Source organism: Danio rerio, chromosome 6 (genome assembly GCF_049306965.1).
Source record: "Danio rerio strain Tuebingen ecotype United States chromosome 6, GRCz12tu, whole genome shotgun sequence".
In the NCBI taxonomy this organism is placed as follows: domain Eukaryota; kingdom Metazoa; phylum Chordata; class Actinopteri; order Cypriniformes; family Danionidae; genus Danio; species Danio rerio.
This window is the reverse complement of record NC_133181.1, coordinates 50,028,980-50,046,793: the sequence shown is the minus strand read 5'-3', so window position 1 is coordinate 50,046,793 and position 17,814 is coordinate 50,028,980. Positions and strand designations below refer to the sequence as shown.

General features: G+C 34.1%; 1 protein-coding gene across 43 annotated transcripts in view; it reads left to right on the top strand.

The window, feature by feature from the left end:
• The first annotated feature begins 806 nt into the window (after positions 1 to 806).
• im:7151449 overlaps positions 807 to 17,814 on the top strand; it is a 264,905-nt gene continuing 247,897 nt past the window's right edge. For 10 of the 43 annotated variants that reach the window (XR_012408198.1, XM_073954532.1, XM_073954541.1 and 7 more), the window contains exons 1-8: positions 807 to 1,109; positions 2,171 to 2,356; positions 2,460 to 2,562; positions 2,639 to 2,709; positions 3,726 to 3,902; positions 10,937 to 11,110; positions 16,310 to 16,396; positions 16,485 to 16,541. Coding sequence is in view for 40 of the 43 variants with exons in the window: in XM_073954532.1 (XP_073810633.1) it covers positions 1,046 to 1,109; positions 2,171 to 2,356; positions 2,460 to 2,562; positions 2,639 to 2,709; positions 3,726 to 3,902; positions 10,937 to 11,110; positions 16,310 to 16,396; positions 16,485 to 16,541 (919 nt within the window). In the remaining 3 variants the exon portion in view is untranslated. Of the gene's footprint in view, positions 1,110 to 2,170; positions 2,357 to 2,459; positions 2,563 to 2,638; positions 2,710 to 3,725; positions 3,903 to 10,936; positions 11,111 to 12,332; positions 12,507 to 16,309; positions 16,397 to 16,484; positions 16,542 to 17,814 lie in introns of all 43 variants that reach the window. The other 33 variants (XM_073954544.1, XM_073954539.1, XM_073954551.1 and 30 more) reach the window with 9 other exon arrangements.

Genomic DNA, 17,814 nt, shown 5'->3' with positions numbered 1-17,814 from the left:
TATCTATTAAATATATACTAGGATCTTTTGATTGACTATGTACTTGTCCCAGTCGAAATACATAACAGTCAAAGCTGAATAGTTGATATCTCAATGACAGACCCCATAGAAATCAATAGAAAACTTTTAAATGTATTACTACAGAATAGTTACTAGTCACTTTTAAAATAAGTACTGGTATCTCATAAATAAGAAGTATACTATAATGAATAAGTAGTAGTATCTAAAGAATATACAATCTAATCAATATCCAATACGTATCTATTTAATAGGTACTATTATCTAAATAATCAGTATGCAATAAAAAGAACTAGTGTCTAAGTAAGCACTTTATTTTATAAAGCACTAGAATCTATATGCACTAGAATCTAATGAATAAGTACTAGTACTTAATGGAAAAGCTACTATCTATAAGCACTAGTAATGAAATAGGCTATTACGGGTTATAGATTAAATGTCAAAACAGCTTGCCATACTAGCTACCCCACAAAACACTGAAACACAAATACATTTTATATTTTTCAGAAGCATCTATTACACAAACTAACATTACCAAAAAGTTGACCCCTATCGTTAACGGAATTCGCACACTAAGAACTAATGCTTGTGTTCAACTTCAAATATTGTCTACATATAACGTAAGGCTATATTAATATATATTTAAACACGCCAATACACTTGTCTACTAAACAGATAAAGTCGTTAGTCAGCCGGTTAGTGTGAATCATATCTTGTTGAGTGTTTAGCAGGGAGGAGATTCGGTGAAAGCACCGGCTGGTAACGCGTCACTGCAATGGGTGTGTCTTGATTTACATGAGTGAACCGTGTTCTCGTCAGATGTTCTGGCTATGAAGGGCTTTTTCGTCGTAGTTTTCCGCTTTTCATTTCACCTGCGGCTGGAATCTCAATATAGAGAAAGTCTTTAGCCGCGTAGGGATTTCTTGTTTAGTGGGATTTAGTGGGATTACCTCTGCGTTCAGTCCGTTAGTTTTGTTTCTGGTCGCTGTTTCTTATTTAGTTGTTGATAAGAGCTCTTTAAGCGAAGATGACAAGTGTGAGGACTTTGTTACTACTTTTCCTGTCATCTTTGCTGGTAACTATGGGGAAAGGTAAGCTGAATTTCCTTCACATTCGCTTCACTTACTGTTTTTAAAATGTTTTAAAATTGAAATGCATTTATTTATTTGAAGTGAATAAAGATACACAGACGATAATCGAGATCAATGAAAGAAACGTAATCATTTGAAAACAACATGTGTATCAAAACAGTAAAGCATGGTGAAAAGTATAGATGCAAGAACCTCTATGCCGTCTGAAAATTTTCTCTAAAGTTTGCGTTTTCTCAGCCTCATTTCATGTTCACTTGTTTCATATTAAAGGCAATGAAAATAATCTATTCTTTGCACTTAAGGTAAAATTAATGAAATTACACTCAACAGCCTGAGAAAAATGCTAATTATAAATGAAAATTTCAGAAGGCTCTTCACTTTCAGAGGTTTTTGCATATGAACTCTTTATATATTTAAAGTCCTGTTGTTTCATGAAAGTCAAGTGCTAAAATTTATTTACACCCCTTATAATAAAATAATATTCTAAAGGAGTGTGTGTGTGTGTGTATATATATATATATATATATATATATATATATATATATATATATATATATATATATATATATATATACCTCAGTGAGTATAAATGACTGATTAGTCGTATTAGTCGTTTATACTCACTGAGGTGTCATTTAAAACAAACAAATCAAACATTATTTATTTATTTATTTATTTGTTTTCTTCTTAACATCTTATTTATTCCATTAACATTTATTTTAATCAGAAGGATGAAGAAGGCATTGTGCCGAATCGTTTGTGTTTTTGTATCACCTGAAGAATGTCAAATAAAAACTGTATGAAGCAAGTATTTAATGACCTTCTGAATAATATTATTGACAAGATTAACACACCAATAAAGTTTTTAAAATCGTGAGTGCGCATGGCAAACTTCATTATCAACATTTATATTGACATCTGTAATGTCTTCCCTGTGTACTTACAATGTTCTTGCAGCATACAGTAATAATGCCTTTTCAAAACCAACTAACAAAATCAAACCATTGAGTTTGGTTACTTTTTGTTGCTAATGATCTGTCTTGTGTTTGTGGTTGATTTAGCGAAATGTTTGTTCCCTGTTTTGAATGGCAACCATGTCTTATCCTTGGAGTCCAGACTGAAAAACGAATTCCCCGATGGTTCAACCGCTGTGGCTGAGTGTGCAAGAGGATACGAGGCAAAGGATGGATCACCTTTAATCACTTGCCAGAATGGAAAATGGAGTAAAGTAGAATTAAAATGCGAAAGTAATTAATCTTTGACTTTGGAATCTGGCCGGTCCCTTTAAATGAAATGCTTTCCTGTAATGTACAGTATGTGTTGTAAACATTATGTTTGCATCCGTTTCAGAGATGGATTGTGGACCGCCAGAACCACAATCATCACATATGACATATTTAATCAACAATGGAACATTGTTTGGAGCCTATGTAAAAGCTTTATGTGACACTGGGTAAGAACTTGATGTCTATATCATCATTATCATCATAGTGAAGCAAATATAATTGACTTATACTTTCTTTACCCAGATATGACCTGGAAGGATCAAGCTACAGACAATGTCTTGTAACAGGCTGGAACGGACGTGCTACATGCACATGTGAGTCTTCAAGTTTGAATAAACACACATTCAATTAAATTCATGCTTATTTCTATAGTGCTTTTACTATGTAGATTGTGTCAAAGCAGCTTAACATACAAGTTCTTGTAAGCTGAAACCGTGTCAGTCCAGTTTTAAGAGTTAAGGTTCAGTTTAGTTCAGTTCAGTGTGGTTTAAATTTCACTGCTGAAAGTCCAAACACTGAAGAGCAAATCCATCAATGCACAGCTCCACAAGTCCCAACCAAGCAAGCCAGTGGCGACAGTGGCAAGGAAGCTTCACCAATTGACAAAGTGAAGGAAAAAAAACCTAGAGAGAAACCAGGCTCAGTGTTGTGTGTCAGTGAAATAATATTGAGAATAATAGTGACCGTCCACTTTTTAGCACTGATGGTTCTGGAGTTAATTTGCCCAGAGGTTTCTGTTTAATTGTTCCAAGTCATGAACCAAACAAACCAACTATGAGGAGAATCAAAACATTACAAACTTTGATTTTAAGCAAACATGTTTATACTGTATGAAAATCAAACAAAAAGGGTGTAAGACTGTGTATACTAAACAGATTTATTGACAGGAAGAACTATAATTAAGCATTCAGAATGACACAATTGAATTTAAAACAAAGTAATGTTAAATGTATAACATACATAACAGTGGATTTTGAGTGTGTTGCAAAATATGCATGCACAAATATGCAATTATGGCAGTATTTTTGTTGTGTTTCTTGTATTATCAGCTTAATTCTTTTAAATAGTTTATGTTATTGTAATTATTTCTCTATTGTTTTCATTTTAGTTTAAGTTTTAGTAATCGCATCATGTTTTTGTCTACTTTAAATATGGATATTTTTAAATTTAATATACTTTTGTTATTATTTTTGTTATTTAAATTCATTTTATTTTAAGTAATGGAAATTAATGTGTTTATTTGTTCGATTAATTGACTCTAAATTTGACCATCAATGTTGTTCAGGTCAGAGACATTATAATATATTTTGTTTCATCCTTTTTTTTATAGTGATAACATGTGATAATCCAACTCCTCCTGAACATGGCAATGTGATGTTTCGTAGTCCTGTTCTATATAATGATGTTATCAAATATTCATGCCAAGAAAACTACACCCTTGTTGGAAACAGATCCCTTACCTGTGGGGATGATTGGGATTATAATTTTCCACCTCCAAAATGTGAAGGTTAGTTTTTGGAATTTAAGTTTTTATCCAATTAAAACCTTTTTTGTTCTAATCACTTGCATTGAAGGAAGCTCTGTGTGTTGCCATATCCACTTCTTATATATATATATATATATATATATATATATATATATATATATATATATATATATATATATGTATGTATGTATGTATGTATGTATGTATGTATGTATATATATATATATATATATATATATATATATATATATATATATATATGTATGTATATGTATGTATGTATATATATATATATATATATATGTATGTATGTATGTATGTATGTATATATATATATATATATATATATATATATATATATATATATATATATATATGTATGTATGTATGTATGTATGTATGTATGTATATATATATATATGTATATATATATATATATATATATATATGTATGTATATGTATGTATGTATATATATATATATATATATATATATATATATATATATATATATATATATATATATATATATATATATATATGTATATATATATGTATATATATATATATATATATATATATATATATATATATATATATATATATATATATATATATATATATATATATATATATATATATATATATATATATATATATATATATATATATATATATATATATATATATATATATTATTTTTTTTTGGCTTGGATCATGAAACATTCTTATTTGTAAAGTTATTAGTGATTTTTGGTCTTATTTCAAGTTCTTTTGGATTAACTATTATTATTATTTTTATTATTATTATTATTATTATTATTATTATTATTATTATCATGTAGTGATCTAATAACAAAAAATTAACTGATCTACGGGCATTATGGTGGCACTGTGGGTAGCATGATTGCCTCACAGCAAGAAGGTCGCTGGCTCGAGTCTCAGGTGGGTCAGATGGCATTTCTGTGTGGAGTTTGCATGTTCTCCCCACGTTTGTGTGGGCTTCTTCTGTTTGCTCCGGTTTCCCCCACAAGTCCAAAGATGTCGTATACTGTAGGTGAATTGGGTAAATTAAATTGTCCATAGTATAAGTGTGTAAATGAGTGTGTATGGATGTTTCTCAGTGATGGGTTGCAGCTAGAAGGGCATCCGCTGCATAAACATATGGTAAATAAGTAGGCGGTTTTATCCGCTGTGGCGACCCCAGATTAATATAGAGACTGAGCCGAAAAGAAACTGAATGAACTGATCTACAGTGGTTGAAGTGACAAACTGCAGGCTTTGACTGCTCATGTCTTAAATCTAAATGAGAATTTTGTCTTTGTTTTTGAGCACAGTTGCTTATAGATAACATTAAGACTTGAGAACCCCCCAAAAGCCTTCATTTTGATCTTAGTGGGATTTTAAGGGATTCAGTTTTTGCATTTTAAGGCTTATGTTTAAGTATAATCTGTGAATGTTGGCAGTTTGTCCGCTTTTTTAGATATAGATGTATGTAGGTAAAAATATATATCTGTATTTCTAAGATAATGTGTTTGGGTTTTAATCATTATTCTCTTGTTGTTTTATTTTAGTTTAGCTTATTATTTTAGAAAGGTCTGCCAACACTCTTAAGCCAATACATTCCTCACTCTCTGTGATATCTTGCTCTTTGCATGCTGGCACTGGAGACAACTCTGATATGAGCTTAAATATGAGATTTATGACCATATTTGCTCTGTTCATTTTTGTGCACTGACTACATAGATTAAGCATAAATGCAGTTGTAACAACTAGCATCTTTCAGAAATTAATTTGGCTGTTAAATAGCTGTTTGGTTGCCATTTTCATAAATTATTGAACTTTGTGTGTGTGTGTGTGTGTGTGTGTGTGTGTGTGTGTGTGTGTGTGTGTGTGTGTGTGTGTGTGTGTGTGTGTGTGTGTGTGTGTGTGTGTGTGTGTGTGTGTGTGTGTGTGTGTGTGTGTGTGTGTACAGAACAGGATTAAGCACTGAAAGGTGAACTGACAACTGAAATTACCGGCAGTGTGTGTAGGGCCTTCGTACTGTCACATTTATTGTAGACAGGCAAGGTATTTGTCAGAACTGGTATAAAGGAATTAGGAAAGGTGTTTTGAGAAGTCCAAATATGACTCTTTAAACAGTCTGAACCAACATTTGACTGACTTATGTTGCTCTTGCAGCTTTATCAGTGTACAGCATGATGAAACTGGTGAAACATCTCATCCTTTTCTTGCGCTTAAGATCTGCACTGACCACTCGCTTGTTTTTTTCCCCCTCCCCTTTTAGACTGGTTTATGTGTGTTGTCTTGGTAACTGATTGTACTATCTGAATGTTTTCCTTGTTCAGCAGGTCTTTCATGCCTTTTTTGTTTCATGAGTTGTTTAGTCCTAGTCTTACTGTATGTGTTGATGTAACATCTTCCAGTTTTTCCTCCTCTGAACTCAACCAAATCATCTTAACGTCATGTTTCCCCTTCATAGTTCTAGTGGTGACTGGTAGGATGTTATCTCTCTGGATATGTATCTTTCAGGTTGCAGATTGGGGAGTATCAGACTGTGCATATCTGTGCTGAACAAAATATTATTAAAAATGATGTCTAAAATAATGGGGAGTTTTCATAATGATAAGAGTAAAAATATTTTAGAAGGGCCAGTTTTAGCAACAGTCTGTGCCACATACACCCTCTATAAAAAAGTTCAGTAAGGTTCTATCAAACTGTTAAAAACTAGTGATGAAATGTGGGGACGCAGCTGGTCTTATTGCATTTTTAGGGGTTTCCTTTTCAGATGTAACGTTTATGCAAGTATTAAAATGTATTTACACAGACATCTACAGTAATCTGGATACATTTGGCAATGGGGGTTTTATATAAAAATGCTCCAAGGCCACAATATTGTTTTCAATCTTTCCCGAGTTGGTAATCCATGTCAAAATGACAGAAAACACTTTAATACCTGTATAGCGCATGCATTTGAATGTACAACACTTTGACTTGCCTGGTTTATTCACTTTCCTGCTCTTTAAAAGATTTTTTATGTGAATAAATAAAAAATAAATAATGGACCGACAGTGATATGGAGATGTAGTAAAAAGTATAAAGTGGAATATAAAGTTACAAATGTGAGTGAGAATATAGACTGAAGATGTGTTGAAACAAAAGCTCCTGAGAAAACTTTCCCTGTCCTATTAAAAAAAGCCGAATTTAATGTTGGAAACTGTCCAAAACAACTGCTGTACAATGTCTTCCACCATTTTTAGCTGAACTGTTCACATGATGCACTGAAAAAAAACATAATAATTTAAAATCCTCTGTTTTCACGAACCACACCGCAACACAGATCCACTTTTAATGGTGTTTGTTTCATTTGACTTTTTGCATTATTATTTAGCTTCAAAAAAAGAAAACATTTTGCTGTAATGGGGTATATGCACAGCTTGTGTTTTTCAGCCAATGATAACGTTCAGCCAATGATAACGTTGTCATAGTTGCTTTTACAGCATCAATGTTGTAATGGAATTACAATACATTCATTTAAATAGACTAAATTATTAATTTAGTTGTTCAAGCATAAAACGAGATTTAAGACTATTTAAGATCACAGAAACTCTGTTGAAAATACTGGGGTAAAATAAACTGTCATATTATAAAGACATGGTGGGGGAAAATGTAATTGAATGCAGTGCTTCTTGTCCGGTCTGACACCTACGTTATATCCTATAACCATCAATCAGTAAAGAACAGTGATTTTTAAAGAAAGCAGACCTTAAACGTGGCAATTTTTTTAATGGAAAGACAGATCACAGGAAGCACTGAGGCTGGCTGGTTGAAATTAAAAAAGGTCTGTGTGCATATACACCATTATTGCTGCAGTAAAAACAAACACAAAGAACATTTCCAGAATAAGATGTTATCAGGACATATTGAATGCCAAGGCACATTCTTTTATATGTATACCTTTTGGTCAATTGTTTTGATTGTTTTACAGAAATTAGCTGCTGTGCTTCTGTGACTCCCGGCTAGAGACTCTAATGTAATGGTCTCAAACTCAGTTCCTGGAGCGCCCCAGCTCTGCAGATTTGAGCTCCAACAACCTCCAAATTACACCAGCTGAATAGTCTATAGTAGTTTTGAACACCTTGGCTGCGTCCGAAACTGCATACTTCCGTACTATATAGTACACTAAAATCAGTATGCAAGCCGAGTAGAATGTCTGAATTCATAGAATTCTAAAATTAGCATGCAAGAAGTACCCGGATGACTAACTACCTCCGGCGAGATTCTGAAGTGCGCATCCCATGCACGCTGTGCTATTTCATGAATGGGAGTGAAGCGACGCAACTGGCGCATGTAGGTCACGTGACCATGACAAAATGGCGGGTGTAGTATGTCCGAAATCTATTCATACTTTTCATATTCATACTGTAAACAACCCACTTTTCTAATGGCCGAGTAGTACGTTTAAATTCAAATGCAGGACCTACTGAGTAGTAGGTGGTTTCGGACGCAGCCTTTGTCGTGAATTCGACTTCTTATCAATTAGAAATGATCAGACCGGAGGTTTTGAATATCAGAAAATAGACTTTATTCTCCATAATAAAGTCGAGAAAGAGCAGAGCAGACCCCAGAGCATTCTGAAGTCTCTCCTGGACACTTCCTATCTCTGGTACTCTTTTTCCAAAGTCTCTCCTGCTCCTTCTAAAGTTTCTGTGTGTTTCCAAAATCTTTATACGGTTATTTGACACACCCCTAGGTGTCTCATTTTAACTTTTAACCATTTTAGGATAGGTTTTTACTCTAGGTGGCCCTGCTATTCTTGTCTCTCAGCCCACTAGCTCATGTCAACAGAGACGTTACAGGTCTGTGTCAGCAACTGTTTTGACACCAGAGCATAGATGCAAAATAACTAAGTGTTTACATACATTGTCATGATAGGATAATAACTTGATAATATGTTACTCCTTCTAACTTCTGACACATATAGCTTCATACAAGTATTTAACATGTATAATCAGTGCTTTACATATTCAGTTATACACAATCAGACATTCAGTCATTCTTCTCCTAGTGTTACTGCTGTGCAGGCATACTCATCTTACACAGTATTTTTAACACACGCTGGCATGTTTGCTGCAAACACTACATACATTTTGAGAAGAGAAAATTAACTGCTTTACACTTAGAAAATACGCTTTACACTTTACACTGAGAGAATAAAATCTTCTTCACCTTTGTTTAGTTGGATCAGTGATTAGGCTTGGGGCAAAACTGTGCGGATTTGCAGCCATCCATGAATTAAGTTTGAGACTCTAATGCATGTGAGGACAATTTATAGCCTTTTTTAACAGCAACTGGAATAATAAAACTAGTCTATGTCATTATATGAAATTCAAATAATGATCAGCGCTACGATGCACACACCACGTAATGATAATCCTTTCACAAATAACTGAGTTAATAGACCATTTCAATGTGGTTGTGTCTTTGGCCCATGAACATTTCCTGTTTGTTATCAAACAATTTCATAACTGTAACAAAAGGCAATTCAGTCATGACTTAACATTAGAACAGCTACTGTATCATAACATTATTTATCAATATTTATCAAAACTCTTTTTGGATTCTCAGAAGCTATAGAAATTAAAAATGTAACACAGGAAATATGTTGGGATAATTTTTTTTATTTACATTGCTCAAAATGGTCCATAAATAAATTTCAAACAAAGATGGAGTTTATTATGCCCCTTTTTACAAGATGTAAACTAAGGCCCAATCCCAGTTCTAGCCCTTAGCCCATCCCCTTACTCCTACCCCTCGTTTTGCGGGTTCACATCAAGGGGTAGGGTTTTCCCAATTCTGTTTAGCTATGACTATCTATAATCCATAATAATAACTCCTATATAGCAGTCTCACAACATTCTGACACTCTCTGACCCTCGAATACCCTATCAGTAATGTCTAGCGGCTGGGTATGGGCTTTTTACTGTGTCTGCTATAATTTTAATATTGTTTTCGGTGTGTTTACATGAATATGGCCACTGTGTTAAATGCACAGTATTACGATCTTATTGCCACATTGTATCGTTATGATAACATAATAAACGCCTTCAGCGATTTCCTAAAGATATATACAAAAAAATAGCACAACTGGAATAACTACAGCAGTCGCGATCGTCTGATCTCATATGAAGCAAGACATCTCGATGACATTTGATGACGTGTGCAGGTGCTGTAGTGCTGTCCCAATTTTTAGGGTTAAATTTTAAAGCCCTTCCCTTTCACCCTTGGTGGAGTAGGGTAGGGGTCCAAAAATAGAATTGGGATTGGGCCTACGTCACTGATGTCCCTAGAGTGTGTATATGATGTTTCAGCTCAAAATACCACATAAATAATGTTTTATAAATCTTTAAATCTGCCCCTTTTAGCCTTTGATTCTAATTGTGCCATTTTGGTGATCATCCCTTTAAATTCAAATGAGATTGTGCTCTTTTGAAAAGAGGGTGGAGCTACAAATCCCTCTGTGTTAGCATAGAGGCACATTCAAAAACAAGACTAACTTCATATGCTACTGAGGGAGAGATCATCACTAATGGGCGGGGTTTCAATCAAAGTGTTTCTACAGACTGATTTTAAAGTGTGATTATACAAATATATAATAAATCGATTTGTACAATTAGAAGCTGGTTATATTCACAGACTGTTGCTACACAACTGTGTTTAAACCCCTAATAAATGTGATTTCTGCATAATAGACCCCTTTAGGAGAACCTAAAGATCTATATTTTAAAACTTTTACCAATGCTTTAAACAGAAGTCTTGTAAATGTGTCTTTCCAGTGAGACATTCTTTAAAATATTTGGGTTATAAAATGATTTGGAATTTTTTTTTGACATTGTAGTCGACCTGTTTAACATTTCTGAAATACCAGGAATGGTGCAATGTGCAAGACGATTTCATATAATTGCAACATTATATTAAAAGAAGAATCATGTTTAACTTAGCCCAGCTTTACATGTTTTATCAACTTTAAACAAGTACTTTTCTTTCTGTTGCCAGCTATTGAATGTGGAGTTCCTACTATTAAATTTGGTAACCAGACTGAAGGAAATCCTCCATACCTACATAAAAGCCAAGCCACTTTTGAATGCTTGCCAGGTTACAGGATGAATGGTTCGGCCACATCAGTGTGTGAGGAGAGAGGCTGGTCTGCACTGCCTGAATGTGTTAAAGGTAAGCTTAACCTTCTGAAGGCCTTAACACTTGCCATTTTTTCCCCAAGCTGTGCATTCATGAAATGAGTGATAAGTAGGGCCTCACAGAATCTGAAGCATTCTGATGAGAAACCGCTGCATTCTGATGATTTAAACATGGTGGAATGTGTTAAATGGAGCCTGAATGTTGCACTTTTATTGGTAGCTAACTGTGTTATTTGAAGTGTCATTGGAAATAATTTTTCATAGCACATTTAGCATATTTTTGTCAGTATCCATCACTCAAACATGACAGCAAAAACTAAAATTTCTATTAATTAAATAATCCTGCAAAAAAGGAATCTTGTCTATGTATACAGTGCATAACACAAATGAGATGAGTACACCTTTTTTGAAAATGAGTATGTTTATGCATTTCTGAGTGAATATCCGCTTGTTAAGTGTGACGTCACTCAATGCGGATTAGTTTTAAGAAACACTGATTTCATTACAATTCTAAATGGCATCTTTGGAAATCTTTTCTGCTAGAGATACTGTTGTCCTAAAAAAAAAAAAAAAAAAAAAAAACGTAAATAAAGAATCTTACACATACCATAGGAATGGTATAGCAGAAAATTTTGGTGGTTTTAAAACCTTGACTTTTCCAAACCACTGTATACCTTGAAAACATGCCTAGGGGAGACTCAACAAATGGTAATCATAAATGTTTACAAACCGATGTTATACTTTAAAAAAATCACAATCACATTATATCCATGCCTAATATTAGATGGCCAGAAAGTGGTAATTTTTTTATATATTGTTAAAATAGTGGTGTCTGTGATGCAGCAATTAGAGAGACTGTTGTGTACACCATGACTTTATATAAAATTAGACTAAAAAGAGGTCATAAACAAACATTTTCTCAATTAAAATGGGTAGTATCTTGGACCTAGATACAGTATTCCATTCGTCACTACTTAACAAGCGAATAGATAATATATTTTTGTACATTAAACAAAACAGGAGGGCGGCGCGGTGGCACAGTGGGTAGCTCTGTTGCCTCACAGCAAGAAGGCCGCAGGTTCGAGCCTCGACTGGGTCTGAGTTTGCATGTTCTCCCTGTGTTTGCGTGGGTTTCCTTTGGGTGCTCCGGTTTCGACCTTAAATCTAAAGTCTTCTTTCTCTTTCTCTCTCACTCGCTTGCTTCCTTCCTTCCACTCTCTCTCTCTCTCTCTCTCTCTCTCTGTGTCAATTCTCAGCAACGCCCACTCCAGTATCCCATTCGTCTGTAAAGATGTCAATCTCAATTACACCCTGTGATGTTATCACCTTCGCTGCCAATCGGAATGGGAGCTCAAAGTTTGAAAGGGACGCGAATGGGGATGCTCATTCTGCTTGCTCTGTCTTGCCTGCTTTCTCTTTGCCTTTTATGTGTACGTTTTGGCTGGTTGTTATATGCTATGATATTAATGTGAATTTAGAGTTTGGTTTAGATTTTGCTGTTTGACTTTTCACTTTTGTAAATAAACTCACTTATTTTTGCTGTATTTTGGTAGTCGTTTTGCTATTTTGCCACCAACTCACCACAAAATGTAATCGCATCAATGTTTATGTTATGGTAACACCATCATGTTACCTCTTTTAACCTTAAAACCAAAGTTGAAAGTTGTAACAGGGTTTTTCCCAGTGATGGGTTGCAGCTGGAAGGGCATCCGCTGTGTAAAACATATGCTGGATAAGTTGGCGGTTCATTTCGCTGTGGTGACCCCAGATTAGTAAAGGGGCTACACCTAAAAGAAAATTAATGAATGAATGTGTAACGTGAAATGACACTGACAAAGGGGTGCGGATCCAAATGCAGGGTTTATTTGTGAACCGAAATGACATTGACAAAGGGGTGCGGATGCAAATGCAGGGTTTATTAGCAAGATGGTCAGGCAAGCAACAGTCAACACAGCAAACAGATGTATACGGGCAATCCAGAGTCATGGTCATTACAGTTTTTTACAATGGCTATGACAGTTTTTTCAATACATTTAACAAGTTTTCTAAACTCTTAACGCAGCAACACACCTAAAATACACAATTGGCAAAACAGTTATTTTTATGCTCAAAATCACACATTGTAAACTAAACCTCTAAACTACTTTTCAAAATACAATAATAAACAAACACAATACACTATGTCTAACAAAACACTGCAAACCTGTTTCAAAATGACATAATTGTTCAAAACACTAACACATGTTCTCTTCCAACAGAAACATTCAGTCAATCAGAACACACGGACATTAAAAACACTATCATCAGCTAAAATTACAGAAACTGCATTAGTTTATGTGTCAGCTTTGCCCTTATATTTTAAGACTCTCTACATTTTCATTTTGTTGGGTTTAGTAAATGCATTTTCTTTTATTTTACTGCAAATGTTCAATGCAAAAATACAGAAAAAAATTGCTTTATAACATTTACAGTTGATGTAAAAAAATACAGGCACATAATTGCTGCAGTAGACTTTATTTGCAAAAGGCAATCACTGCAAGATTTACAAACAGAAAAAGCATCACAATTATAATTAAAAACTAAATAATTTTCTATACTGCCTGGTCTTCTGCATTTGCCCGACTTCTTCTCTGGCCCGGCATGGTAACGATAGCCCTTTAACCTATTATGTTTCTCCTACGGCGACGCCTTTTCGCCAAGTTGAAGCCAGCCTCGTCAACATAGATAATTTCATGTGGGACTTGATTGACCTCCAACTTCACTGTACTATAACTAATGTATGTACTAATGAACGCCAGGTTTATAAAGTAGGTTACTGCAAAACACACTGTGCATAGTAAAGTAATGACTGTATTGCATAACCTTACCTGGACGTATTGGTAACGGAGTTCTGCAATGTGCTCCTTGTTCCTTTCAAAAACCTCATGAGTCCTTTTTTTAGAACATACAGTATGATCATGTGATTTGAAAAATCTCAACACAGGAGTGTGCTTTCTAGATGGGAATCATGTTCATATGGGAGATGGGAGCTGTCATAAATATATATATATATATATTTATATATATATATATATATATATATATATATATATATATATATATATATATATATATACACACACACACACACACACACACACACATATATATATATATATATATATATATATATATATATATATATATATATATATATATATATGTGTGTGTGTGTGTGTGTATGTATACATACATGTATGTATGTGTGTGTGTGTGTGTGTGTGTGTGTGTGTGTCTATATATATGACAGATGACAGCGGATTGACAGCGGTATATACACACACACACACAAACACACACACACACACACATATATATATATATATATATATATATATATATATATATATATATATATATATATATATATATATATACACACAGGGAATATATTTGTGTTTCAATTGACAATATGAACAGCTGTTTACTTTGGCTTTAGCCTATATAGGTTCTGTTTAGAACATGGTGTTATCTGTTCTGACATACTGTGTGAAAGCATTGGTAAATTGGACTGTAAAATTACATAGTTTTGGTCTTGGTTGAGTTTGTGTGTAAAAGAGGTTCAAGCATTTTAAATTTGTGTTAACTGGATGCATTTTGTGTCAAAGCAACAAGAAATGTGTTAATTGTATAGCCCACGAAGACAGATGTTGTGCTAACCGTGTTCAGAGTTTAGGAAACTTGTTAAATGTATTGAACAAAGTGTCATAGCAATTGTAAAAAACTGTAAACAGGCAAAGGATCAAAAGGCAGGCAGCAGACAACGTAAAACAGACAAAACAAAGCCAGATTTAAACACAGAAAGGAAGGTAAGGACAATGCGTCGTAATGTTCACAATTCAGTATAACAAGACTCAGCCACTTTGTGTTTGTGTGCTGTTTAAATAGTAATCAGTCTATGAGCAGCTTCAGCTGTGTGAGTGTAATCAATAGAGACTTGGAGCATGTGTGTGTGTGGGTTGCATGACTGGATCTTGTAGTCCATATAACGGCAGATTTTTAGTTCTATGTGATCTGTGTTTACCATCTGCACAGGCTGGATCGCTGGTGATCGTGACAGAATGAAACAAAAGTTGTTGTTTTTTTACACAAAGTTTTTTATATTAATTACAGTTTTTTTACAATGGCTATGACACTTTTTGTGTATATATATATATATATATATATATATATATATATATATATATATATATATATATATATATATATATATATATGACAGCTGATTCCCATCTAGAAAGCACACTCAAGTGTTGTGGTTTTTCAAATCACATGATCATACTGTATATTCAAAAAGAGGACTCATGAGGTTTTTGAAAGGAACAGTGAGCACATTACAGAACTCTGTGTATGTATGTATATATGTGAACAGTTGTTCACTTTGGATTTAGCCTATATAGGTTCTGTTTAGATCATGTTGTTATCTGTTCTGACATACTGTGTGAAAGCATTAGTAAATTGGACTGTAAAATTACATTGTTTTGGTTTTGGTTGAGTTTGTGTGTAAAAGAAGTTTAAGCATTTTAAATTGGCGTTATCTGGATGCATTTTGTGTCAAAGCAAGAAGAAATATGTTAACTGTATAGCCCACGAAGACGGATGTTGTGCTAAATGTGTTAAGAGTTTAGGAAACTTGTTAAATGTATTGAAAAAACTGTCATAGCCATTGTAAAAAACTGTAATTGTATAGCCCACAAGACGGATGTTGTGCAAACCGTGTTAAGAGTTTAGGAAACTTGTTAAATATATTGAAAAAAGTGTCATAGTCATTGTAAAAAACTGTAAAAGAGATTGGCATGGGGTTTGCTTATGAACACACACATTGGTATTGGTGGTTATCAGGGACTCTCCGTAGGCAGAATATATTTTGTCTTACAAAACACTGATTAAATAACCCACTTCCTACCACTAAACCCAACCCTCACAGGCAAAATTTGATCATCAAAAGACCCCATTAAGAATCATTTTGAAACTCTTTGAATAACAACAACATCAGGGAGATCCTCGTAGATAGAGTATATACTAATAGAGTATAACTACAGTATGTCATTCCCATGTCAATACAAGTTCTTGTAAACCACCAAAACCAGTACACACACACACACACACACACACACACACACACACACACACACACACACACACACACACACACAAATATACATTTAGATGATGCTGTGCCATTTTCTTTCAGCTATCCTACTACAGCCAGAAGAAACCACCACAGTTGTTGCATCAACAGTCACCACAGACATTGCAACAACAAACGCAGTATTCTGTAGTAAGAATGAGTCCCACCAATACACTACCATATGTCTTATTTTAACTTTAATTATCTGTCTTTGCTCATTGAATGTGTTTTATTGCAGAAGAAGAAGAAGAAGAAGAAGAGGAGGAGGAGGAGCACTTCATTACTGTCTCGCAGAGTGAGTCATCCTTTAAGTGATACATTTACATGTAGAATTGTCTGACTGCATCACCCTCAGGGAAAGTAATGTGGTCACTGTAGACTGTCGAGTAGCATCTGTCACCGTACAATATAACAGTCAATGGTGGCGATGAGTTATTTTGTCTTGTTTCAGTTCCAAGTAAGAGAAGAATCATTTAGATAGTGTGCTCTACAGAAACAGAGACCCATGAAATCAAAGAAAAAAACATATTTAAATATTGGGCCTAGAAACCTGTAATAATAATTCTAAGTGAAGTTTGATAAACTAATTTTGAGCGGAGCACGTGATATGATTGATCGCTGCTGATCTCTCATTCGCAATCATCGATGAGTCAATCAGGGGTGCGTTTCCCAAACAACAATGTAGCTTGCAGCTGAGCTATCACAGTATGATGCATTGTTTGGAAAAATAACGATGTAGTGACAAGTGTTTCCCAAGCCGTAGTTTCTCTGTTGCAGATCCATCATTTGAACCACGTTAGTAGTAAAACGCCCATAATGATGCTCTAAATAGGGTGGAGGTACAACTTCTTTAGAGAAGATCCCTATAATTTTGTTGTGCAAATTATATTGTTGTTCATGCACATGCATTTAAAAAAAATCCAATATAGGTTTTGGTAAAAACATGCACTCACTTTCCATATTAATTGAAATATATGTAAACAGCACATATAGGGCCTGTGTTTTCTTTACAAATATTATTGAGAACATTACATATTCTATTTTAAAACATAAAATCACTTACAAAAGCTAACATTTATTCTAATATCAAATATAAATCATATAATAAATAAATACGTAATGAGGCTATTTATCAAGAAATGATATTTATTATTTATTAGGAAGGTGACGCAGTGGTGAAGTAGGTAGTGCTGTCGCCTCACAGCAAGAAGGTCACTGGTTCAGCACTACATGTGCTGTAGTTCAATTGGGTAAGCTAAATTGTCTGTACTGTATGTGTGTGTGTGTGAGTGTGTGTGTATGGATTTTACTCAGTACTGGGTTGCGGCTGGAAGGGCATCCGCTGTGTAAAACATATGCTGGATAAGTTGGTGGTTCATTCTGCTGTGGTGACCCCAGACAAATAAAGAGACTAAGCCAAAGTAAGATGAATGAATGAATTAATTAATGAATATATAGTTTAACAGATTAATACTAACACCCCCAAATCATTCATTTTCATTTCAGGGGGACATTAAAAATGTATTCAAATGTTCACTCTTAGATATTGCTTAATACTAATAGCAGGT